Raw genomic sequence first — 26,162 nt, 5'->3', positions numbered from 1 at the left:
GGGTGCCTGGTGTGGCATGGAGGAGAGGGGTGCCTGGGGCCTGTGACACTTGATGGGGGGAGGGCTAGGGTCCCTGGGGTCTGTGATATGGGGAGGAAGGCTAGAGTGCCTGTGACAGGGAGTGGGGGAAGGGCTAGGAGTGCCTGGAGGTGCCATGTCATCAGTTGCTGCCTGTAAGAGTATTACGCTGTCCTGATTGTTGTCATGACAGACACTCCTCTTGCACATACCTGGCTGTACCAATTCATTCCAGGCTGATTTTCCTGCAACCTCTATCCCTTGAATTCATACAATAGTCATCCACCTTCTCTCTAATAGTTAACCTGAACAGTTTAACATTGTTCTTCTCTGCAATAGGCACAAAGTCTTGTTAAACGTCAGGTTATTTAAAATATTAGCACATTTTCTCACATGATTTTCCCAGTGTAGATATGGGCTTTCAGAGAATGAAACATGAATCTCTATTAATTTGATATCTCATGATTTGTTTTGGCAAGGTTTGTATCAAACTCTTTTGATACCAAGGTTGAAGACTTTTTAAATTCACTTTGTACTTACTGAGTAAGAAGGAATTCCTTATTTTCAAACCTGAAGAGCTGTTGAAAAGAGGATAGGTTGAATATTTTCCATTATCATTGCAGCTGCATTAAGGGCCCTTATATGGGAAGTGCTAGTCTTACATTTACTATTTGGCATAGAATTTTCAAACACTGAAAAATTTGAAATTCTACACCTGCTGGGGGATCTATAGGAAGAACAAACCCTTATGTTCTTTGATAGGTTTAGAAACGTTAAGCACCAAATGCAGAGTTTTGCTGGGGTAACACCTGCCCTCTTGCATTCTTGGAATGATTCAAGAGAGGGGCACCAGGACCCATGTGAGTTTAGGGAAGGAGGAAAAAAGCTGCTGGGATGGACCACCCTGAAACTCAGCTGGCAGGAGCAGAGAGAAGCATCTGTAACAGGACCCTTAGACAGTTATGCCATCTGTGTGCAACTGCTTTTTACAGTTTTTACTCTGGACATTCCTCCTTTCTGCTGATTGGCTGTTTGCTCCAGCTCCCTCCTGCCCCCTCCTTCACCATCTCTTCACTTCAGCCTCAGAGTCCATGCACACTTCTTTCTCCCCCTTCTCTTTCCCCTATCCCTTACCTACACACACCTACACACTTTGCCCCTCTGTTATCTTATTCCATCCCAGCAAAACTCGACACCACAAAAAATTTATGAAACTAACATGACGTGCAGCTGATTCTTCTTCTTCACTTTGCTGGTATGTTTATGGTTTTGTGTTTTTCGAACACACCACAACAGGGCCCTGTTTCCAGTTGGGATCCTAAAGGTTACTATAATACACAATTTTTTCCTCTCTGAAAAAAAATCTAAAATGTGTAATGATCCAGTATTCAACTTTAGTGTCACCTTCAGAGTTCTAGAACCAGGTGTTTTTAAATCTTAAAATTCGTATTGGACAATGAGTGGGTGGGGGGAAAGATACCTGGATGTAGAATACTCTGGAAAAACTAGCCATGGACAGAAAATCAAATCAATAGAAGACTGGCTTTCAAAAATTCTTTTCAGAGTCTGTACATAAACAGGAATTACCAATATATGCAATGTAAAACAACTCCGGGTGCTTGGCATTTTCTCTGGGGATGTCAGGTGTTCAGAATGCTGGGGTGAAATAATGGTATTTGGAAGAAGTGAAAGAGGCTCTTGATTTTTCACCAAGCACACATCAATCTGCCTTAATGGCTTGTCTGAGTCTGTAGCAGGGAAGTGCAGTGTGAGGCACTGATGGAATGACTTCTTGACAACTATAAGAACACTCAGAATACTGTTGCCCAGTTGGGACTTGGAAGATCCAGAGTTTGGGTCTGATCCCTAAGAATATTTTCAGTATATGAATAATTCCTTTCCTCCTTCCTTAGGCTACCAAGTGACAGGGGTATTTATGAAGAACTGGGACACTCTGGATGAACAAGGAGTTTGTTCTGCTGACAAAGATTGTGAAGATGCTTATAGAGTTTGTCAGAAACTGGATATCCCTTTTCATCAAGTTTCCTATGTCAAGGAGTACTGGAATGAAGTTTTCAGGTAGGATTGTTTTAGAGACATTGTCTTTAAATATATAATTTCTGATAAAGTGTTAGTATGTGAACAGTGAGGGGGTAGAGAATGGCAGAAGACTGACAAGGACAACTTAGTGTCTGTGGAGTCATAAGACCGTACAGAAATATCTTAATGTGCTAGAAATTGTTATTCATTCCTTGTCTTACAAGTTTAGGATCACCACCAACTAAAATAGGTATGGGTCTGTTGGCATACTTACATACATTTACTCTTTGAATTGATAGATGGGATTTCTCTGGAATTAGGTTAATTCGGGTGCAGTATGTCATCGAGTTCCAATGCCTCCCTCTTTCTCTTTCCATCCAAACTAACTAGCTGCAGTTTGAGGAAGAAAATATTTAACAGGAACTTCAGTTACTTTCATTTACATCAAATTGGAGCAAAAAACCCTGCATATTAAATTACTTTTACTCCAAACCCAGCTTACCGCCTAGTTGTCATAAAAAATAGCTTCACTTCTTTCAGCCTCCTTTGTGCTTTGTAGACCAAGTCCAGCAGGGGAAGGAGGGACTCCGGCCTCTGGGCTGGAGGGGGCTATAGGGGCATAGGTGTAGTTTGACTTCTATTTTGTGTGGGCAGGAGCCAGTGGGATTTGGGCCAGATCCGCATGGCAAGGTCCGTGGAGGAAGCGCCACCTCCACCCCCTGACTCTCCTCAGCGGGCCACCTGCCTGTCTGGGTTGTGGGGGAGGGCACAACCAAAAATTATAACTCAGAGGTGGGGGGCTCAACTCAAAAAGTTTGAAAACAGCTCTGGATGCAGGGAGGGGAATAGCTAGGGGCTGTGTGCTGGCAAGGGGGTAGCTCAGGGTGAAGGGAGTGAGGTAGCTAGGGGCTGTATGCTAGGAGGGTTCCCCTGCAGTCCCTGATCCCCGAGGTCTCTGCCAGTTGTGGAGCTGGTCCCCCCACCCAGGCTGCTCTGAGGAGGCTGAGGAGCACCTTCAGCCGCCTGCAGCAGCAGCAGACAGGTGCCTGCTCCAAGACAGCTGCTGTCCCGCACTGCCTGACTCTGGCTTCCTGCCTCCAACCTGGCCAGGGGGTGGGGAAGAGAAGGAGGTAGAGTGGGGGTGTGGAGTTGCCCCGGGACTGCTCTGCTCTTGGACTGCAGTTTGGGGGGGGGCAACACCCCCATGTCCCCCCAACTCTGCCCATGGGCTCAGGGCTTCTGCCTCCTGGGGAGCACTGGAGCTTGGGGCTCCGGAGTTCAGTCCTGCTGCTCCTGACTTCAGCCTCACAGGGGGCATCGGGAATTGAGCCTTCAACCCCACGGCTCCTGATTTCAGCCCCATGGGAGGTGCTCGGGCTCTGGGTTTGAGCTGCAGGGCCCCGCAGTCTCCCTGAAAGGGTTCGTGGATCACCAGGGGGCAGCGGACTCCCTGTTGAGAACTGCTGATCTAAGAGACTGCCAAACAATGGAGATATTCCTTCTAAAAATTGTTTACACTACAGCTTGAAAAGAAAAGGGGGGAACAAGGGAGTGCAGTTAAAATGAAAGCTTTATTTAATACTTCATATTTCAAATGTTTTAACTATTTTTTCTTCTTTTCTGTATCTTTAATAAAAGGTTAAAAGGATTTTTAATGCTATGTTTGTTCAGATACTAAGCACTCTATACCGGTGGTTCTCAGACTTTTGAGTTTGGTGACCCGTTTCACACAGCAAGCCTCTGTGTGCGATGCCCCCTTATAAATTAAAAACACTTTTTTAATATATTTAACACCATTATAAATGCTGGAGGCAAAACAGGATTTGGGGTGGAGGCTGACAGCTTGCAACCCCCCCATGTAACAACCTCACGACCCCCTGAGGGCTCACAACCCCGCAAGAACCCCTACTGTATACCAAGCTTCGGACCTTGTTTAACACTGCTTAATGTTGGACAGTGATAGGGTTAACAACTTTGGCCCATTTATTCCATCTAAATTAATATAACAACCCTACTCACCTCCACTTCCCCTGACTATGGGTCCCTGCTTCCTTCTTCGCCACCATTCTACGCTCCTCCATTCCCTTGTGACTCCCTGCTTTGCCCCCCTCTTCTCAATTCCACGCATCATCAGATCCACTTCCTTGCTTCTCCGGGTCCTCTCAGCAGAGAAATACAATCAGGTTAAGCATAAGGCCTCACTTTGCTCAGCAAGGAAACACAGGGTGTCCCCACCCCATTTTCCCTGTTGATACAGGAGAGTGAAGAGGGGCATTATTCTACCCTCTTTGGGAGTGCTAGCCTGGGATCTCCAAATAAGAGAGAGTGCAACTCGAGGTCTTAAGCCCACACTACTGCTTTCTTCAACCATTTCCTTCTCCTGTTTTCCCTACATCTTCACCCTTCAGTGCAGGGCTCACATGCAGTCTTTTACTCTAGCAAGCAGCTTGCCCTTTGCTAGGACTTTCTTCTGCCTCTTCACTCTGTGAACTTACCTCTTCCCATGGTTCCTGCCTCTTCAGGCCTCCTCTTCCTAGGCCTTTTTAACCAAGAGAATCACTCTGGGTTTGCCTTTTCTGTAGTCTCTAAGTCTAACCAATGTTGGAGAGATTCAGCAGCCACTCTTACTCCCCTTTTTCTTTGTTTTCTGCTTCCCTAAAGAACCTGCTGGTTACTCTTTTTTTCGAACTCCCTCTGACTGACATGAAGGGGTCTTAGCCTATGTCTACACTACAGTCTGTGTTGGCAAAACTTATGTTGCTCTGGGGTGCAAATATTCCACCCCCTGAGTGACATAGGTTACACTGACATAAGCGTTCGTGTGCACAGCGAGCTTCTCCCGCCGACACAGCTTATGCTGCTTGCAGAGGTGAGTTTTTATGGCAATGGGAGAGCTCTCTCCCATTGGCGTAGAGCGTCTTCACCACATGTGCTGCAGTGGTGCAGCTGTACCGATCCAGCAAGCTTTGCTGTTGCCTACTTTCACAGGCTCCCTCTGGGAACTATATCCTTCAAAATTTCCACTGGGCTGTAGTCTTTCTTACAGGCTACAGTACCCTCTTATGAATAAATTGCCTGTTTGGCCTTGCCCTTGAATGTCAGAGAAGAAAAACAAGAGCAGTGCAGGTGTGGGTAGCCCAGCTGACTTAGTTGCTGGTATCATCTGTTAAATGTATGGGAAAAGGTAGTAAACAAAGGAAAAAACATTTTGTTTTGTGTTTTTAAAATGGTCTGTCAAATGTAAAAATGTAAGGGACAAGTCTGAGAGGTTGTTTCAGTTTATAAAGAGTAAATATAAACACCTGTGTGTTTTTTAAAAAAAGTGTAAAGTACCTTTTAATTAGCATGTACTATTTGAGGGCAGAATCCTGTGCTATCCGTTTCTATTTATTTGAATGGGAATTGAGGACAAGAAACACCATGCAGGATCAGGCGCTAAGGTATTTCAGTACACATGCCCATCACCATAGTATTTAGGCGCTATTGTTAATTAGCAATTGTTTAAGCATTTTGAACATGTAATAAAGCATCATACAAGAGACAATCAGAGACTGTGGTGATGAGGCCACTTTTGTCCCTAGCTAAAAATATAAATGCTAAGCACTCTTCTTATTTTAAAGTACAAAGATGTTGAAACTTAATTTGAGAAATGATAGTATGAGTTTAAATATGAAAAATTGTAGTTTAGTCCAGTCATGGAAAATCTTAAATGAGTGCTGTCTTATAGGTAAAATAAAATATTAATGAATCGCTCACATGTTTGCTTCTTGCACAGTATATGTTTAGTATTATTGATAGGTCTTAAGTTCTTAAGAGAAAGAAGTACTTCTCCATACTTGAATAGAATTATCTGACATAAAAAATGTTTATAGTCGAACATTTGTTTTACAGTTACCTTTTAAATGAGTATGAATTGGGAAGAACTCCTAATCCTGACATAATGTGCAACAAGCATATCAAATTCAATTATTTTCTCCATTATGCTCTGGATAACCTTGGTAAGTTGTCTTCAGGTTTGTTTGTATATACCCTATACTGCAAAAATGCTAAAGAGGAGCAAACTCTTTTTAAAATGTGCAAACACAATTTAAACATCTTTGTAGCCTTATACCAATATTTGTAACATATTTCTTTTAAAGTGTTTTCAGAGATGTAAGTAAGTTTATTTCAGGGAACTATCTCTTTTGTGAAGAGAAGTTTAAATTTTGCATTTGAAGGTGCTCCTTGAAGGACAAAAAAATGGAAGTGTTGTACATCAAGAAATATGATTTTCCATTAAATATTGGGGCTGTATTAAGATTAGGACAGCACTGGCTAGCTATGTCAAGCTTCTCAGATGTCATTTATCTTTAAATTTTATTCCTATAATCAATTTCTGTTTCCAAATATTTCTATAACCTTTAATACTCTGAATATTGTGAAGTTCAAGTGCAATATATATTTTTAAACTTGGCATAGGAGCGGATGCAGTTGCAACTGGGCATTATGCAAGGACTTCACTGGAAGATGAAGAAATTTTCCAACAGAAACATATTAAAAGACCACAAGGGCTTTTCAGAAACCGATTTGAAGTTAGAAATGGTAAGCGGTTAATATGGCTTTGTCACAGATTCATAGGCCCAGTGCTTTCTCTTGGGTCCATATGGTCCCTAGGAGGAACACCTTTCAGTGTCAACCCTCCTCGAGGATCTCTCTCTCTCTGAGGTTAAGCCATTTGACTCCATTGCCTCCTGGACCACACCTCTAAGTTTTCCCCATGCCTGGTGTGACAAAGTCCACTCCACCCCTTCCCTCAAGGCCCCTGCCCCTTCCCCCTAGCCTGCCATGCCCTCGCTTCTCCCCCATCCCTCCCCACCAGAGCCTCCTGCGCACTGCAAAACAGCTGATTGCAGCAGGCATGAGGTGTGGGGAGGGAGGGGAGGTGCTGATTGGCCGGGCTGCCAGTGGGCGGGAGGCACTTGGGGCTGGAGTGGGGGTAGCAGATGGGGGACTGCAGATGTATTACTGTGGCTCTTTGGCAATGTTCATTGGTAAATTCTGGCTTCTTCTCAGGCTCAGGTTGGCCACCCCGATATAGGCCATTAAGGATTCTTGTTCTTATATACTGAGAGATGGAAAAGTTCCTGATCTAACTTCTCTGTGGTGTTAATTATTTTATATACTTTGTCCCCTCTTATTTGACTCCTTTTTCATCTAAGGTATGCACTCTCTCTCTATATGAGAGTTTTTTCCAAGGCCTTCTTTATTCTTGCTGCTCTTCTTTGAACCTCCTCTTTTTTTTTTTTTTGAGATGGGGTGACCAAGGCTTGTGTTATACTGTACATTTACTTCTGAATGGATTTGGAATAGTCTTCTCTCAACTGAAGTTAAGATAAGCATTTCTGTAAATAAACTGTTTGATAGTTCTAGATCAGGATATTTAATCCATTGTAAGTCACATAAGACTTCAAATGTGAGTGCTGTAGCTTGCTACTTTAGAGTTCAGAACCCCAGTGTCTCAGTAATAAATTGCCCGATCTGGACTCACCAGGAATTGGTGGGGGAAAGGAGGGGGGATGGTTAAATTCTCCTTGTGTTAAGATCCAAGGGGCTGGATCGGTGTTCACCAGGAACTTGGTGAAAAAGCCTCTCAAGGCTACCCAGGGAGGGGAAGGTTTTGGGGGGAAAGAGGGTGTTCCAGACACTGAGGAATCTGGATGGTGGCAGTGAACCCAGATCTAAGCTGGTAGTTAAGCTTAGAAGTGTTTATGCAGGTCCCCACATCTGAACCCTAAAGTTCAGAGTGTGGGGAGGAACCTTGACATAGGGATAACAATCCTCTTATAGCTTAATTTTGGCAATTAATTGATCTTTGATTATTAGCAGGTAAATATGCCCGATGGGATGTTAGATGGGGTGGGATCTGAGTTACTAGAGATAATTCTTTCCTGGGTGCTGGTTGGTGAGTCTTGCCCACATGCTCAGGGTTTAACTGATTGCCATATTTGGGGTTGGGAAGGAATTTTCCTCCAGGGCAGATTGGCAGAGGCCCTGGAGGTTTTTCGCCTTCCTCTGCAGCGTGGGGCACGGGTCACTTGCTGGAGGATTCTCTGTACCTTGAGGTCTTTAAACCATGATTTAACGACTTCAGTAACTCAGACATAGGTTAGGCGTTTGTTACAGGAGTGGGTGGATGAGGTTCTGTGGCCTGCATTGTGCAGGAGATCAGACTAGATGATCATAATGGTCCCTTCTGACCTTAAGGTCTATGAGTAAATAATTTCTAATATCGTATAACATGATTATGTTTGGTCTAAAATCTGATTTTTCAATGGAAAATTGGGTTTCCAACTAAATTTTTTTTTAACAAAGCTGTCTGTTTCCTGTGGAAAATCTAAACTTTTCATTAAGAAAATGAATATCAAAAAAATGAAAATTTTGTCCAAAAGAGGTGGGGGGAGGGAGACAGGTTGTTTTTTTTGCTGAAAACTTTGATTCAGAAATGCTGCTGTAGTGTCTCATGCCCCTGTTCTCCTTTGTAGGCCAGGCTATTCAGACAGATTAAAGCTCCCCTGATGCACCGCAGCCATGGTGACTCCCCTGATGCACTGTTGCATCTTGGCAAGGAAGGGGATGGTGTTGCATAATGTTTATTACTATTATTTATTATTAATTATTTGTATTACTCTAGCACCTAGGAACCCTAGTCATGGACCAGGACCCCATTGTGGGAAGGACTGTACAAAAACAGAACAAAAAGATGGTCTCTGTCCTAAAGAGCTTAAAATCTTAAGTATAAGACAAGAGACAAGAGATGGATACAGACAGATGAGGGAGTACAAGGAAACAGCAAGACAACAGTGATCGATATGACAGGCAGTGGTCTCAACACACCAGCAGCCTAACTATTGTCAAGTTTTTTATAGCCGTCACAGCAAATTTTAGAAAGGATAATGAGATAGCTTTGCAAATGTTGGTGGGAGAGCTGCTCCCAAGCATGAGATGCAGGATAGGAGAAAGTGTGAAGATGTTTGTTTACAAATTTTAACAAGTGGGTGATGGAGGCTAACATCATGGCCAGTTGGTCATGGGAGTCAACATGACAATAGCAAATGATACACCTGAGGGGATTCTGCACCGAAAAATAAAAATTCAGTGCCAAAAAAATAAAAATTCTGCATACAATAGTTTAAAATTCTGCAAATTTTATTTGTCAATAAATAAATGTGGAGGCACCAGCATGGCAACGGGACGCACAGGCCACTGGCCGCACAGAGGTGGGAGATCACCCTGCAGCCCCACTCTTCTCCCCTCTGTCCTGCCCCCGGGATATAGACTCGGTGCTGAGGCTGCACCTGACACAGCATAAGTGCTGGGCCTTCCCCAGAAACACCCCGGAGTCCTGACCCTCTGCGCCCAGAGCACCAGGTGTGGGCAGGCAGGCTCAGCCCAGCAGGATCCAGGTGTGGGGTGAGAGGATTCTGTGTGGGGCAATCTGGGTGTGGAGAGCTCCGTGGGGGGGGGCGGGCAATGGGACTCTGCAGGGGGTCCAGGTGGGGGTGGGTGGGGGCCCCGCGGGGGCAGAGCGGGCTGGGGGGTCGGGGGAGGGGCTTGGAAGTGCTCCGGATGTAGGGGGGATAGGGCTTGGTGGGGAGGGCCAGGTGCAGAGGGGTGGGGCTCAGTCGGGAGGTCTGGGTATGGGAGCATCCAAAGGCACGGGCTGGGTGGATGGGGGAGCAGCTCCTATATAGTGACCCTTCTCCCCAGTACTGAGAAGTGATTGAAACAGGGGTGGGGTGGGGTATGGAGCCGGGGGTGGTTTCTGGGGGTGGATCTGACCTGGTCCTGGCCACTCTATGCACTCCTCCCCAGCCCAGCTGGGACTAGCAGCTGAGCATGATGCAGGGTAGGAGTCACCAGTGGGGTGATCCCCCAACTCTGGGGAGGGCCAGGTGTGAGGCGTACGGCTGAGCGGGGTGGGTCTTGGTATGGGGAGGTCCAGATGCATGGGGGTTGGGTGGACAGGGAGTGGGTCTGACCCAGCACTGGCTGGGGTATCCCCCCACCTCCCCAGCAGTTATTTACCTCTCCGCCAGCTGCTCTGGGTGCCTGAAACCATGCACCCATTCTTCTGGACAGGGGCACGTGACCACTTTTGCAACTTCCCTTTGCTTCCCCATCAGAAAATCATTTTTCTGCAGGGAAGCAAAGAAATCTGCGAATTCTGTGCAGGAGCAGTGGCACAGAATTGCCACTGGAGTAAAATGAGAGATGATAGGTAGGGTGGAAATAAGCAGAGCCATGAAAGGCCTTGAAAGTGAAGAAAGTAGCTTATATTGAATGCCATAGAGAAGTGTGAGCCAGTGGAGGGATCCAGAGAGATGAGTGACAGGATAAAAAAATTATGTTTGCAGCAGCATTCTGAATGGCTGGAATGGGACATGATTACATTTGTCAAGGCCAGAGAAAAGGATGTTGCAGTAATTGAAACATGACATAAGGAGAGTCTGGATGAGAGTTTTAGCTGTGTGGATGGATTCATAGATTCAAGGCCAGAACGTACAATTGTGATCATCTAGTCTGACCACCTGTATGACACAGGCCATAGAACTTCCCCAAAATAATTCCTAGACCTAGATCATATCTTTTAGAAAAACATGCAATCTTGTTTTTAAAACTGCAGTAATGGAGAATCCACAACAACCCTTGGGAAATTGTCCTAAATGGTTAATTACTCACTGTTAAAAATTTACCCCTTGTTTCCAGTCTGAATTTGTCTAGCTTCAGGTTGCAGCAATTGGATCATGTTCTAGCTTTCTCTGCTAGATTGAAGAGCCCATTATCAGATAGTTGTGTCCCATATAGGTACTTACAGACCAGAAGAAGGCACCTCTAGAGTAGACCTGAAAGGTAAATCTGTGTTATCAGCATATAGATGGTGGTTTTATTTGTGTCTTCAGATTAAATTACTCAGAGGTAAGTGTAGAGGGAGAAGAGAAGGAGACCAAGTCCTGTGGAATCCCCAGAGACAGTTGGAGGAAGGCTAAGAAGGATCTTCTGCAGGATGCTCTGAAGGAGAGATTAGAGATGTAGGAGAACTAGGAGAGGACTGACTCACAGAAGTCCAGGGGGAACAAGATTTCAAGAACAACAACATGGTCAACAGTATCAAAGGCAGCTGACAGGTCAAGGACCTGAGGTTGGAGTACTAGTTCTGAGATTTGTCTAGGAAGAGGTCGTTGGAGACTTTGGCATAAGTGGTGTCAGTGGAGTGCAAAGGATGTAAGCTGGAAGATACAGTCCAGTTTATGGTGTCTGTCCCATAAAGGTAAATGGAGGCACCAGGATCCCAAACTACAGCTCCCATGAGGCACTGTGATAGCATTTCCAAATTGAAAGTTTTCAGCTGAAAGTTTTTGGGGTTTGATTTATTTTTTTCCCCTGGAAAGTCAGCATTTTCCAGGGCAGGGAGAAACCCCACTTTCCAACATCTGTTTTGTGACACCTCTTAACTGTCTATCACCATGAATGTGGTATTCCAGGTGTGTTTCCAGACCTATTGTGGAGACTCTCTATTATTAGATGTGACTGACCAGTATCTCAAAACCGTTTCTCAGTCATTTGAAACAAAAGGCACATTGATGTGTTAGCCATGAAACTCCAGAGCTATGATGGAGACTAGTTCTTATCCAAATGGATAGAATATGACTGAAAATTACAATATAACTATGTGATGGAGGCTGACCTCATGGATCATAATTACTACATATACAACACAGGATCAAGTCATTTGTGCTGTTGGGAGGCTCCGAATCTGTAGATCATTTGTATAAACAAGTCAAATTCTGTTTTGTGGTACTGCTGTAGGTCTGGAATGACTCCAGTGACATTAATGTGGATTTACATTAGTGTGACTTTGAGCAAATTTGGCCTAACATTTTTTTGAAAAACAAGATACAACACTGTTAGCTAATATTACTTCTTTCTACATTTACAAACAGTGATTTTTTTTTCAAATATTAATTTATATTATTGCTTTTCTTACCAGGAAAATTCACAGTGATGTAAAAGAAACAAAGATTCAGCAAAATTCAAAATCTGTGTAGCTCTTTTTGGTAGGAAGTAGTTTTAAAGAAAATATTATAAAAAATATTCTAAATTGTTGGAAATTCTTGGAAAATTGTATCATTTTATTAAAATGATTAAGACCATAATAAACAGGAAAAACCAAATATTTGGAATGTTGGGTGTCATAAGTCAAACATTAAGGGGGTTTGGACAGGTGTTCATGTTAGTTTGAGTAATCCATTTTAATCCCCATTTCTTCTTGTAAAATTGAACAAGAGATACAATATTAGGAAATGGAGCTATATCTAGGTTGTAAAAAGTGCGGCAGGTGTTTTCTGTTGAGTGCAATGAGAAAACGTGCTAAGATGTGTTTATAGTAGAAGTTCTTATTTTAGGCCGAATTTTAACTAAACTTCTATGTAAATAGTAGGAGTCAAGCTATGTAACATTGAAACATCTTGTGTATTCTATACCTTGCAGCTGTAAAACTTCTTCAAGGAGCTGATCACTTGAAAGACCAGACCTTCTTCCTCAGTCAGATTTCACAAGATGCTTTGAGGAGAACCATTTTTCCTTTAGGAGGATTGACAAAAGATTTTGTAAAGAAGATAGCAGCAGAACACGGATTTCATCATGTGCTAAAGAGAAAAGAGGCATGGTAACACTTATTAAACTTTTGATTTATATTTATCTCTAAACCATTCTTTTTCTGATTTATATGTTGTAATAAACATTAATACTTGTTAGGTAAACTTTAAATATGGTCATCGTTTTTTTTAATTACATTGCATCAAATTCAGTGTAAATTATTTCTGAGTAACATAATAGAATATATTTGGGTTGTAAATTGAGTTTTGCATTGTTTATGCAGTTGTCTACCTGTCCCGAAGTACTTAGCCTGGATATTTTAATTCTTTTGTTTTTTGTTTTTAAAAAGCTCCTCTACCATTGTAGCTCTGAGGAGCTGAGGAGATGGATGTTTCCAACCAGCACAAGTCACAGAGATAGCTAATGATTTACTTCACCATCGTTCCCTGTATCTCCAATTTATTATAGTTGTGTTGCAGGATGCATTGGTATAGATTGGTGTCAGATTGTTTTTGCCTAGGTCACTTTTTTCACAAGAGTAGTTAAAGATAAGATAAGATAATAATTGGAGATATACCAATCTCCTAGAACTGGAAGGGACCTTGAAAGGTCATCGAGACCAGTCCCCTGCCTTCACTAGCAGGACCAATTTTTTGCCCCGATCCCTAAGTGGCCCCCTCAAGGATTGAACTCATAACGCTGGGTTTAGCAGGCCAATGCTCAAACCACTGAACTATTCCTCCCCTCTGTTTCCATAGCTAAGGAACTAATATTTCATGGTGTGGTCTTTTGGAGTATGAATGTAAGCAACTGCTATGTTCCTGATTATGTTCCTTCTTGCTTCTAGTAGTTGTACCCATCCTCATAGCAAGTCGTTTTTTACTACGCAGTTGTCTGAGGACTATAGTATAGGGTTTTTAGGTGATGTAGTTTCAGGAAGAAAGAAGAACAAATCTGCAGAGGTGCTTAAGCATTGCAGTGAAAAGTGCGGAAGTAATTTTCCACCCTGGCCAACAAAACAGCTAGGGCTTCTCCTGGATTACAGGATTAGACAGCAGCTGAGCAGGAGTTTTGTGGATCAGAGTTGAGTCTAAATATGGTACTTAGGTACCTAAATCTGAGGTTCAGGTGTTTTAAGAACCTTTGTGTATCTAGGCTTCAGTGACTTGTCTTTGTGTTTACTATTGTATCATAAGGTAAAGGACAGGTCACTCTTTTTTAAATAAAGATGTGCTCATGTCTTACTGAGTAACCATGTGATCTTATTGTCACCCATGTCTTTCTCCTCTTTCCTGCGCTTATGATTTTCACTTATATGGAATTTAGTTTGTGTGCTCTTTGAGGCAGCAATTTTTATATTCATTTTGTGAGGCACCTAGCATGTTTCTAGTTGCATGGGAGGGTAAATCCTTGCTGTACTGATGATGAATGTTTTGACATTAGGATTTTCAAATGATTCATTCTGCTTTTTTATAGTGTGCATTCATTTTATTTTTTAGAGTATGGGAATCTGTTTCATTGGTGAAAGAAATTTTGAAAACTTCCTTCTTGAGGCAAGTAACATTAGATCTGGGGAACTTATAAACTTCTGTTCTGATTTTCCTAGTAATTTGTAATGGGGCCCGGGGAAAGATCTTTTTACACAGCTGTTTTTCTTTCTTGTAGTATTTAGAACCTCGTCCAGGTAACTTTGTTTCCATTGAAGATAAGAAGGTGATAGGAACACACAAAGGTAAGCAGCTGCCTTTCCTAGCTAATTGATTTTAAATAAACCATTTGTGTAATATATAACAATGCTATTTTATTTGGAAAGACTAGGATTATAGACCTTTAGAATTTTACAGAACTGTTCTGTTTTGGTATGCCTAATGAATCATAGAAGATCCATTAACCCTGTAACTATGGCTTTGGTCTGTCTCTAGTTTTTATATTAGTTTTATATTGCAATAAAAAGAAAAAATATAATTATTGCCTAGCACCACTGATACTTCAGATTACTTTGTTGCCACTAGATCCTCATTCATTTTATGCTAAAGGAACACGGTCAACTTGATTTTTTTTTTTAAATCACGGAGTTTCAATTCCATTTTCTGATAGAGCAGAACATCCAGAAATTTTAAATGTCTTTAAAAAATAAATTAATACAGGTTGTGATGCATAAAAGGTTCTTTTGGGCAGTTACAGAACACCAGCACCAAATATGCTCAAGTTCACCTCTCCTTTCCCCTCCCTTCCTCTCTGTGAACATCAGCCTTTTGCCTCTTCAGTTTCAGATTCTGTTACTGATAAACACTCTTCCAAGGCCTGCAAAAGAGCCTACACCTAAGATCCCACAAGCCAGTGCATGAAAATCTGATGTCAAGTTAGTGAATGTAATAGGAAGTGAAATCGACTCATTAAAACCATGAAATTGACAAGACACATTTATCAAATTCACAAACTAAACAAGCTGAAATATTGATGTTTTTCTCTAATCTATTTCAATTATAGTAGTCTTCGGGGTATTTGTCACAACAGCAGGTATAGACTTTTAAGGTAAAGACTTTCAAGTTTATGGAGTCTCTCTAACTTTCAAAAGATAAGAAAATTAGACACTTCTTGCTCAGTGGTAAACTTTTGAAGAGAGGGATTTATGCATTTGAAATATTTTGATTGCTGAAACTAAAGAGTTAAGGGGGTGTTACCAGTGTTAAATTTTCATATTTCTTTAGGTAGTTTCCTGTATACAATAGGCCAGAGGGCCAAGCTAGGTGGCCTCAGTGAAGCTTGGTTTGTTGTTGAGAAAGATGCAACCTCAGGAAATATCTTTGTGGTAAGTTTATTTGCACTGATACTGTGTGAGAGTAATGCAGGCATTACATGATTCCTACTGAAAAGAAAATTATTCTAATCAGGGCTGGCCCACAACATTTTGGCACCTGAGGCGGGGAGCTCAAATGACACCCCTATACCCCCTCGCTTGGGCCAAAACTTTGAAAAGTCTCAGTTCTGCCTTGTTCCTGTTCTACTCCTCTCATGGTACTGCTCTGCTACCTACCCCAATAAAGGAGAACTAACTACTTAAAATGCCTTGTTCCGAAATTTTAAGTAACGCTTACATTTGCTGTTCAGGCATTTGAAAGTTAACTTTTCTTGACTGCATAGTAAACACTGGCATTTTTATCTGTTTGAATAATCAAAGTGGTGCTTTCTGTGCCTTCTTTGTTGCAAAGATTTGAACTGCTTCCTGAAAGTCCACAGTCTGGGCCAGCTCATGCTCTATTGAGATGGTTGCAAGGCCGACCAGCCTCTCCTGTGTCATTGTGCAGCATAGATGTGTTTTTATTAACTTCAGCTTGGAGAAGCTGCATTCTCCACTGGCAACTGTTACAGGAAGTGTTAGAAGTATTCGCAGAGCAACAAAAACATTTGGAAAGAGAGTGGTCATCTTATTTGTACACATATATTCCAGAACAGCCTTTAGAGTTGATCCTGCTGAAATGTATCATGAAAAGGCTTTCAGTTTGTCCCCTAAATCACTCGCATCAATATCGCACATATCATCATGTGTCAACACTGTCTCTAGTGCCCTGCATTGCTGGTGTAGGTCTTCAGGTATAGTGAGGAGTTTTGGAATATCATACAACATCCCAAATATACTGCTGTGTTCCTTGAGCTGCATGAAACGTTCTTCAACTGACTGTATTGCACAATCTAGCACCTGGTTAAAGAATTCAACTTTGAATTGTTGTTTGGAGTCTCTTATGGGATTATCCCGTGCCTCATAATCAAAATGTCGTCTTCTTCGGTGACTCTTGTATTCTTGAATGGGTGGGAAAATAGGTTCAGTATGAAGTTCCTCTGCCAATTTCTGTGCACTCTTAAGAACATTTTGAAATCCCTCATCCGACCGTTAAGACTGTAGGTCTGACTTTGCTTTGTCCTGTTCCATTGCTCCAGATATATCAAGGTCAACACCTTGGAGTCTCTTGCTTACAACATTTATTTCAAACAGTATGTCATGCCACAACACTAAGCCACACAGAAATTTGAAGTTATGTATGTTTCTGGTGATTCCATTTCCTCCTGCCACTGTTCTCCTATGAACAGTTCCTGTCATAGCATTATCCTCCATAATGGCAACTATGGCATCATCTATTGTCTCAATTTCGTGTTCGATAGGCTTTATCGTCTCCACTTGACTTTCCCATTGTCTGGCACTCAGTGGTTTCAGTGTCAGAGAGGATGTTCTCAGATGTTGCTTCAAAATTTGCCATCGAAGAGTTGATGGAGAAAAATACATAGATGCTTTGAATTACTTTAAAAAAATTCAGCAGCCTCACTAGAAGCTGATGCTGCATCACTGACCACCAAGTTCAATGAATGAGAACTGCATGGGACAAAAAAACCTCAAGGGTTTAACTCTCGGATCCGTGTCTGCATTCCTCTGTTCTTTCCTCTCATGTTGGCACCATTATTGTAGCCCTGACCTCTCATGTCAGCGATCACAATTACCTGTATCTTACAGCTTTTTAAGAAGCACATTTGTCATACCAGCTCCTGTAGTATCATCAATGTGAATAAATTCTAGAAAATGCTCTCTGATTCTCACCATTGCAGGGACATTTTCACTAGGTTCTGTTGTTGTTACAAAACACACCATTAAAGTCATTTGTTCCCCATGGCTGATGTCAGGTGTGCAGTCCAGAATAACAGAGTAATATCTTGCTGACTTCGGATCTGTCACAATCTTCTGTTTGACTTTTGGTGCCAGTAACTGATATAATTTTGAATTGTTTTTCCAATGTAGTGGTGTGTGCACATTTCTTGGGTGGTGACTCTTCTTGGATGCTCCTGGAATACAGCATCAAACTCCACCATCAGCTCCACAATTTTAAGTGAGTTTTCAATGCTTGGTGCATACAGCTGATCTGAAGTGCCATGCAGTGCTAGGTTTTGGATAGCAAGCATTGTCACAATGGCAATGAGCCTTTTCAGAACATTTTGCCAGTAAAGAGACTCTGATGCAATCTTCTCTTGATGCTGATCATCGATGGTGGCCTTTAACCTTAGTCTCATCTCAAGCTCTTTCCACCTATGGAATGCTCTCTGGTGATTTGCTGCCTTCTCATGGCATGCCAGATTTCTAGCCAGATTTTTCCAGTCCTGTGTTCCTGTAGAACCCAGTGTGGCTGGAACATTAGACTGGAAGAGTTTGCAACAAAAACAGTATGCAGCATTCTGGGTTTTTCACTACAGAAGCCATGGCCTCTCCACTTTGTCACAATTGGGGATTTTACACCAGTAATGTGTTGCATGGAAACTTCTATTTTCATTGTCTTTGGGGAACATGAAAATTTTCACTTGCTGTGGCCCATGCAGTACAAGGAAGTCACTCAGGCTACTGCTCAAGTGGGTCCACAGTCCTGGATCATCTAGACTTAAGGGACTAAACTCAGCAGCAGCTATTTCTTGCGCCTCCACCACACTCTTCTCTGATCTACACTTTTCTTCAGGAATGTGCCTGGTTACATCCACATTGAGATGGAGATATGGATGCTGCAGTAGCTATCAGCTAACCTGCACTCTGACTAACTAGAAGATCAGGCATTTCCTCACCACTCACATCCTCACTGGGGCCAGAAGGCTCACTGTGTCTATGTATCTCAGGAGAGCTCCTTCCTGCTTAGATAGAAAAGCTTCCTTTGCTTGCTTGCTTCTTCTGAATGCTGCCCCAGAGGGACATTTTCTTCTTTCACTCATGACAGCTGTTCTGTGCCAGCTATAGTGGCTCTCAACATTCAATTGAAGGGGACAAATAAGCAGGCTGGTAGCAGGGCCTGAGTGAGGGAAGATATCAGTGTCTTAAGGGCCTAACTGGCTCCTACTACTTCAGTTGACTGCCTGTTCTCCTCAAGTGGGTTCAAGGAAGAAGCAGGAAACAGGAAGCTCTCTGAGAAGCTGGTGTTAATCAGTCCAGGCTCCTGGGGGTTCTAGAGAGGTACATCAGAGGCTCCTCCTCCTCTTTCTCCCTGCAGCTCCTGCTGCTTTCTGTTATTCCCTCTCACCTTTTCTCCTACGAGCCTGTTATGTCTCTTGTGCGCTCCTTCCTCCAGCACAGCACTCCACCATCTACTTAGAGCAGAGAGAATACATATGTACCAGCAGCAGACACAATTTTCTACACTCTGGGTCCTAGTTGCGCCCCCTCACAGTCTGGCACCTAAGGCAGCCGCCTCAGTTTGCCTTATGGTAAGGCCAGCCCTGATTCTAATCTATGTAGAAGTCTTGGCTTTTCCATTTAAAAGAGAAACAAAAGCTACCAACTGATATAGCATTAACAGGTTTTATACATCCTGTCCAAAAATTTGGCTTCTGATTAGTATAAACTTGTTGGAGATTTTAGTTTGAAGTATGTTCCAAACTATTGGCAATCAGCCTCCAATGCACTACTCCAAAACACAGGTGGTTTTTCATATAGCCATTGTGGCACAATACATAATACTTTTATCTAAAACATTTCATTTATTATATTGGCAAGTTGCTAGAAAATGAAGTATTGAACACTGTTTCACCTCTCTGTGAAAACAGACAAGATGTAGCTCCGTAAATAATTTCTGCCTTACTCACAAGCCAACATGTAGCATTCTCCAGCATTCTGAAGCACTCTAACATCACTAATGTTTTGTGCAATGTTTGATTCTCTAATTGACTAGTGATGTTGTTTTTCTTGCTCTGGAGTGTTTCATTATAGCAGATGTGCTTTCTCAAGAAAGCACTGTAAACCAAAAAGGGGATGAGAAGGAGAGAAATGAGCATAAGAGAATTATTTCATGCCTTAGACACCCTGATGTAAGAACCTCCTCTTGATTGCAGCTTGGATGCCAGACTACTCAGCTTTGTGGTGTTCTCCCTTATGCCACTGGCAGAATGACAGAATAGTAGCTTGAGAAGCACCTCCAGTGGCATGTATTTGAAACTCATTATGCTTTACCTACTTCTCAAAAATTCCTTCCAGAGGTGGTGTGTCACATGAATTGGCATTTGTCTTCCATCACTCAATGCGATTTAATCAATAGAATAGCATAGATTTAAAGTCCAAACATCTTTGGTGTCTTATGACTGGTAATGATGGTTGTGACAGTTGGGAGCTTGTTACATTACAGAACTCAAAAGTATATTAGTCACTTTTTTAGAACAAATGGGTAACGAAGATGTGGTCCACACCTCTAGGAGGCTTACAGTCTGTTAAATGTGATGTGACAAGTGAGGGTAAATCAGTAGAGTGGGGAATGGGTGAATAAGGACAAGGGCACAACAACAAATCACATTTCCTCATTATAAGCATGTGCAAATCTTGATTTCTCAATTCCTTTTTTTAAAATATCAATTTTTTTTTAATGTATATCAAGGAAGAAGTGAATCTTAGAAAGGGATTTGGACGAAGAAAAGATAGTGGACTTGTTGGATCAAGATAATGAGGACAATACTGCATAAGGGTCAGCATGGAGAAAGGGCTGGCGAGGATTGTGTGGGGGAAGTCCACAAATGAGCTGACATAACAGCGGGGGTGAAGGGAGCATGACGCTGAATAATAATTCAGACTTGTTATGGCAAAAAAAATTTTCATGAAAGATTTAAGGAAGCTGGTTAGAATCTAACGTCTACTTGCTTTACTAGTGGATTAGCTTTTATTGTGATACGCCTTGATGTTTTTCTGAAATCTGTGCTTTCATTCACAACAGTTATGTAATATCTGGCATAAACATTGGTATTAAACAAAAATGTTGTACTTTAAGGCACCATCGACAGATCACCCTGCACTGTATAGAGACCTACTGCGGACAAACCGTGTGCACTGGATTGCAGAGGAACCTCCTGCTGAGCTAATTAGGGACAAAATGATGGAATGTACTTTCAGGTTTCAGCATCAGATGGCACTAGGTGATTAAACTTTGTACATTTAAATCTATTCAAATTCTGATTTGGGCGATAAATTGAAATAGGGTCTAATATAATTTCTTCTTCGAGTGATTGCTCCAATGCATTCCAGTTAGCCATGGCGCTAAATATATACCCCCAGCCGCCCCCCCTCCTCAGTTTTCTCTACCGCCCGTGACGGCCAGTTGGAACTGTGGAGTGCTCTCTGTCCTCCACAACCCTAGCTCTCGCTACTTTTCCTTGTACATAGTTCGTTTAGTGTTAGTATAGTTAGTTCAATAGTTAGTTAGTTAGTGATTTAGGTAAGGATAACTCATGCCCAAGGCACCGGCTTTAAGCCCCGCGCAGCGTGCCAGAGGCCTATGCCGGTTGGTGATCCCCACGGCTCTTGCCTCCGTGTGTGGGCGAAAGGACACCGCACGGACAAGGCAGCGCGAGCACTGGCAAAAGCCCGCACGGAGGATGCCATCGCCGCGCCCCGCACCACCCACGGTGGTGGTGGCGCCCGCCAACGCCCGCCGCCGAGCTTTCTCCTCGCGCGAGCTATCTAATCCATGAGGCCCGGCTCCAGCCAGCCGCCACCGCCCGGCGACGGATCCTGTCACATCAAAAAGGCCAGATGACACCGCCGCCTCCCCCTCCCGGACGCACGAAGGCGCCCCGGTCCCGATCCCGTCCCGCGCCGCGTCGCCCGTCGCCGCCGCCGTCTCGGCGCGCGCCGCCTCATCGGCACCGGCAGCACACCATCCCGCCGTTCCTCATCCCGCCACGGGCACCATCCGTCGCCCGGTCTCCGGTGCGAGACGATGCGCCAGCAGTTGCCGACCCGCAAGGACTCCATCACGAGCAGAGGATGAGGATCATCACACGTGGTCGGGCGGCGACACTCCCGTCCGAGTGGCATTGCCATGGACCTGCTGGCCGCGTGGTCTACTTCCGCGGGGGGCTACAAATGCGGATTGCCAACATGACATCCTGACGCCCTGGCGAAATTCACGGAGCTCCTGCCATCAACATCCCTTGTTGGAGGAGGAAAGAGGTCCTCCAGATCCTCTATCACGGCTGCCCTCGACGCCGACTCCGGGGCTCGGACCTTGGCATCGGGCGTTGCGAGAGGCGCATCTCCTGGCTGCAATCTTCTACCTCTGTTTCCGAGAGACGGATTCTCGGATCCAGACCGTGGTCCCATTTGACATCGGACAGCTGGGTGTTGCAAACAGTCCAGTCAGGATACCGCCTTCAATTTGTTTCGCCCCACCCCACCTCCCTGTCCCTCTTCAGGGACCCCAAGTCCTCTTGCAAGAGGTCCAGACTTGCCATAGAAGCAGTGCCTCAAGACAGGATGGTCACCTTGGGGACCATCATTCCCTCCTGGATCCGGGAGATTGGTTTGCCGCCTCGACATGAAGGCGCTTACTTCCATGTCGCCATCTATCCTCCTCAACGCCCACTACCAGTTTGCGGTGTTGCCATTCGGTCTCTCCACCGCACCGAGGGTCTTTACCAAATGCATGGCGGTGTGCTGGGCCAGGTGGCAGAGATCCGGGCCTCGCCTCTCATCAACGCCGAAGTCCACTTTCATCCGCCATCAAACGATGGTCACCTCATCACGGACCTAGTCACCTTCCCCTGCCTCCGCCTCCTGGGCCACATGGCCCACCTCCGCCGCTCCAGTCCTGGCTGGCGCCGGTGTACCGCCACATCGGGACCCGCCGAGATGGTGGTGGTCGACCCAGGAGATCTGCAAGGCCGATGTGTGACAGTATGCACGGACAATACGACAGCAATGTTTGCTTCTGTGGGACTTCTGTGTGACCCACTCCATTCACCTTAGCGTCCTTTCTTCCTCAGCAGGTCTCCTCTCACACGAGTGGTCCGTTCATTCCAGCCGCCGCCGCCAGGCTCCGACGCCTTCCTTTCCCCCGGACGGACGCCTCCTCTATGCCTTCCCTCCAGTTCCGCAGGCACCGAGTGCTCCTGAAGCTCGGAGAGACAGAGCCCACGCCATTCTCATAGCGCCAGCACTGGTACACCCTGCTGCTCGAACCCATCCGGACCTCATCACCCAGGACTCTCCGCCATCCGAACCTGCAGTCCCTCCATCTTACAGCTTGGTACCTGAGTGGCTGACCCACGCAGTTCAGCAGGTCCTCCTGAGCATAAGCCTTCACGCGCACCTTACCTCGCGAAGTGGAAGAGTACCATCCTCGACTACCTGTGGTACTAAGGAGCAAGGTCTTGCAGTCTCCTCATTGAAGGTTCACCTCGCGGCAGTGTCCGCCTTTTGTCCATCGCTGGAAGGTCGGTCCATCTTCTCCAACCAGATGGTTTCATTTGAACCTCGTCCTGGCCAAACTGATGGGTCCCCTTCCTCCCTAAGGTGGTATCGGCCTTCCACCTCAACCAGGAGATCTTCCTCGGTCTTCTTCTTCCCCGCCGCATGCGCCTCGGGAACAACAGCTTCACACCAGTTGTTTGTCGCGCCCGCGACCGCATGAAGGGTGAGCCGGTCCTCCCAGACAATTTCGCCCTGGGTGACTGCATGATCGGTTGCCTTCCTGCAACGCCCCGATCCAGGACATCTGTCGGCGGCCACCTGGTCTTCAGTCCACACAATCACCTAACTGGAATGCATTGGAGCAATCACTCGAAGAAGAAAAGACGGTTACTCACCTGTAGTAACTGGTGTTCTTCGAGATGTGTTGCATCCATCCCCCAGACCGCCCTCCTTCCCCACTGTCGGAGTAGCCGGCAAGAAGGAACTGAGGACAGGCCGGCTGGGGTATATATTTAGCGCCATGGCGTAACTGGAATGGATTGGAGCAACACATCTCGAAGAACACCAGTTACTACAGGTGAGTAACCGTCTTTTCTCACAAGTAAATAAAAATGTTTGTGCTAATGATACTTTTCCATTTTTTAAAGACTTAAAAGGCATTATTTTTGGAGACATCTTCACTCATTAGACTTGTTTAAGCCAGAGAAAAACTAGTTCATTTATTTGTGAATATAAAGGTGAGCTAGCTGGCTGTTTAACAACTTTCTCTTTTAGTGCCTTCCGTGTTAACTCTAAACCAAGATGGGACAGTGTGGGTGACACTAGTCAAGCCAATAAGAGCTCTTACACCAGGGCAAGTAAGTGTTGCCAGAATTGGTTCTCTTTTAATTTCTATTTACTAGCATCCTATGTTTTATTAACTGCATAACATCAGTTAGAAGAATTTCAAAATGTTCATCCACCTAGTTTTACAGAACTGTTGTTTCAGGCTATCTAAATCATCACTCAGTTATTTTACTAACATTCAGAAAGTTTTTTCCAAAAACCAAAATGCAAGAAATGTGATTTAGAAACTTTTGGCCTCTCTAAAGCCCATTGCGATGCATGTAAATATTCCCTTGGATGTTAGTGGACTTTGGATCAGACCCTGTATGCAGAAACTGAATCTGTTATGGGTTTAAATACATACATGAATTGAATCAGGAGTTGGGTTAGTAATTTGCTTATTAGAAACTTTGTGATACTGACTTTCATATTTAATGTTTGATTGGGAGAACAGTATTGATTTTTGTATGTCCAGAAGGTTATATGCTACTGACAGATTCACATGTCCCAGCATAAAAGTGAAAAGAAAAATTAAATATTGGTAGGTAACATAACAGTCTTTCACATCGGACAGAGAGTTGAGTTCAGTACCACACTGTAGAATGTATAACTCAGCCTTTTGAAGAGGCTCCTGTGAAGATGATACTCTACTTATGTGACTATCAGCCCCTTATTGAAAAGCTTTTCAAACAAAAAGTGTTATGTAATAAGTAAAAAGAGGTTCCATCAGCAAGAAAAAGAATTAAAATAACTATCTTACCATTGATTTCTCATGTAATATTGTAAAATTTCATGATGGAATTTCCATTACATTTTATATTTATACTCACATGAGTCAACAATTCTATCCATTTGTTCATTCTCTTTACACTCCCATTTTATGTAATGTGGTCAGAGCAAATACAAGGGAATAAATTTATTACGACCTTGACTATTCAGGGAGATCTCCCTTCTTATCTGTCAGTCTCTCAGCATGCCACTTTGCCAGTGCTCTAAAGACTGTTGCTGTGTTTGTCTTCTAGTTTGCTGTGTTCTACAAGGGTGACGAGTGCCTTGGCAGTGGAAAAATCATTAGGCTGGGCCCATCAGTGTACACCTTACAACAGGGCAAAAGCAGAGAGCAGGATTCAAGGCATGTGTTAGCAGAGGAGATCAAGAAGTTAGAACCAGCAACGTAACTCATGCATTTTTCTTGATTGAAAGACTTTGGGGAAACTGAAGCCTTAAAATAAGGAGAATAACAACACACACACAAACATGTTTTCTCTGCCAAACTATAAATTTTTAAAGGGTGATTTGTGACAGTCCTGTCATAGTATTTGACTGATGGTACCTGAGAGGGTTTTTGGACAAAAAACAGTTCTGATATGGTTTCATTAAAAGAGGTTGTTAGTAAGATTCTTCAAACAAGTAACAGAAACATAGTATGCAAAAAGATGGGCATGACTGGATGAGAGACATCCTGGCAGTTTCAAGATCAGCACTTTCACGTTTTCAGAATGGGGTTAACTGTAAACCAAGTATTTAATGTCCGAGTCATTCTAATGTAAATACACTGTTTATGTACTACTCTGTTCTAGAAATTTATGAAAGTTTCTACAGCTTGAAAAAGCTGCTTTTCCCTCTTTGTTTCTTATGCTGTGATATCAGCCTTGTGGTAGAGAACTCCTTATTAATGAATTTTCAATATGTAATAAAACTGTTAATTTCCTAAAATTGCTCTGTAACAGCAGCAGCATACAAAATTATTTTAATTTAAAAAATGCCCCAAACCCTAAACCTCTCTTTTAGGCACAACTGAAAGTATTTTTAAAAAGCTATTTGTCTATAGTTAAAATGCATACATGATTTATGTTAAATTTGTTTGTGTTCATGTGGACTTTCAGAGAAGGATGTGTTGTCTCTTACATTCAAGTTCAGCAGTTTTCATGAACTGTGAGCAATAGGTATTTATTTTTCATTTGCAATAAATTTTACAACATGTATTTTACACTTGTTTGAATCTTATGCTGCTAGTAGTAATGGTTTAAGATTTTACCATAATTCAGGTTTTGAAATCTAATGATTTGAAAGTAAATGTGTTGATACATCTAACAGTCTCTTATAAAAACTGAGTAATGTATGCCATTTTACTGTAGTTTAAATAATTTTATAAACTAATCAAGGCACGGACTGTGGATTCTGTGTCCTTGGAGCACTGTGAGTACATTGTCAGTGTGTAAATAAAACCAAATTCATGTTTACTTGTTTGTTATATTAAAGCTTGTTATACAAGTAACTTTTGGGGAGGGAGGGCTGGCATTCGTGGAAATAGACTGGATACTAAATCAATGTGGTGTGATACTATATGGGAGGGTATTATAAAATGTGTTTATTATTTAAAACAAAAAAAACTCCCAAGACTTTTGATGATGTGAATTGGAGCAAGCCACTGTATCCTGAAGAC

General features: G+C 43.3%; 1 protein-coding gene across 3 annotated transcripts in view; it reads left to right on the top strand.

Annotated features, from left to right (window-relative positions):
- Window positions 1-25,959, top strand: part of TRMU (tRNA mitochondrial 2-thiouridylase) — a 28,649-nt gene extending 2,690 nt beyond the window's left edge. Inside the window, exons 3-12 of one of the 3 annotated variants that reach the window (XM_039515686.1) lie at window positions 1,932-2,097; window positions 5,950-6,056; window positions 6,517-6,639; window positions 12,586-12,758; window positions 14,193-14,246; window positions 14,359-14,425; window positions 15,405-15,505; window positions 20,472-20,616; window positions 23,666-23,748; window positions 24,739-25,959. In XM_039515686.1, the coding sequence (XP_039371620.1) occupies window positions 1,932-2,097; window positions 5,950-6,056; window positions 6,517-6,639; window positions 12,586-12,758; window positions 14,193-14,246; window positions 14,359-14,425; window positions 15,405-15,505; window positions 20,472-20,616; window positions 23,666-23,748; window positions 24,739-24,894 (1,175 nt within the window). In that variant the 3' untranslated portion in view covers window positions 24,895-25,959. The other 2 variants (XR_005591440.1, XM_039515699.1) reach the window with 2 other exon arrangements.
- Window positions 25,960-26,162: the final 203 nt, after the last annotated feature.

The sequence above is a fragment of the Mauremys reevesii genome, linkage group 1 (assembly GCF_016161935.1).
Source record: "Mauremys reevesii isolate NIE-2019 linkage group 1, ASM1616193v1, whole genome shotgun sequence".
Lineage (NCBI taxonomy): Eukaryota > Metazoa > Chordata > Testudines > Geoemydidae > Mauremys > Mauremys reevesii.
Note: the sequence above shows the minus strand (reverse complement) of the source record. Positions and strands in the feature narration are given on the sequence as shown.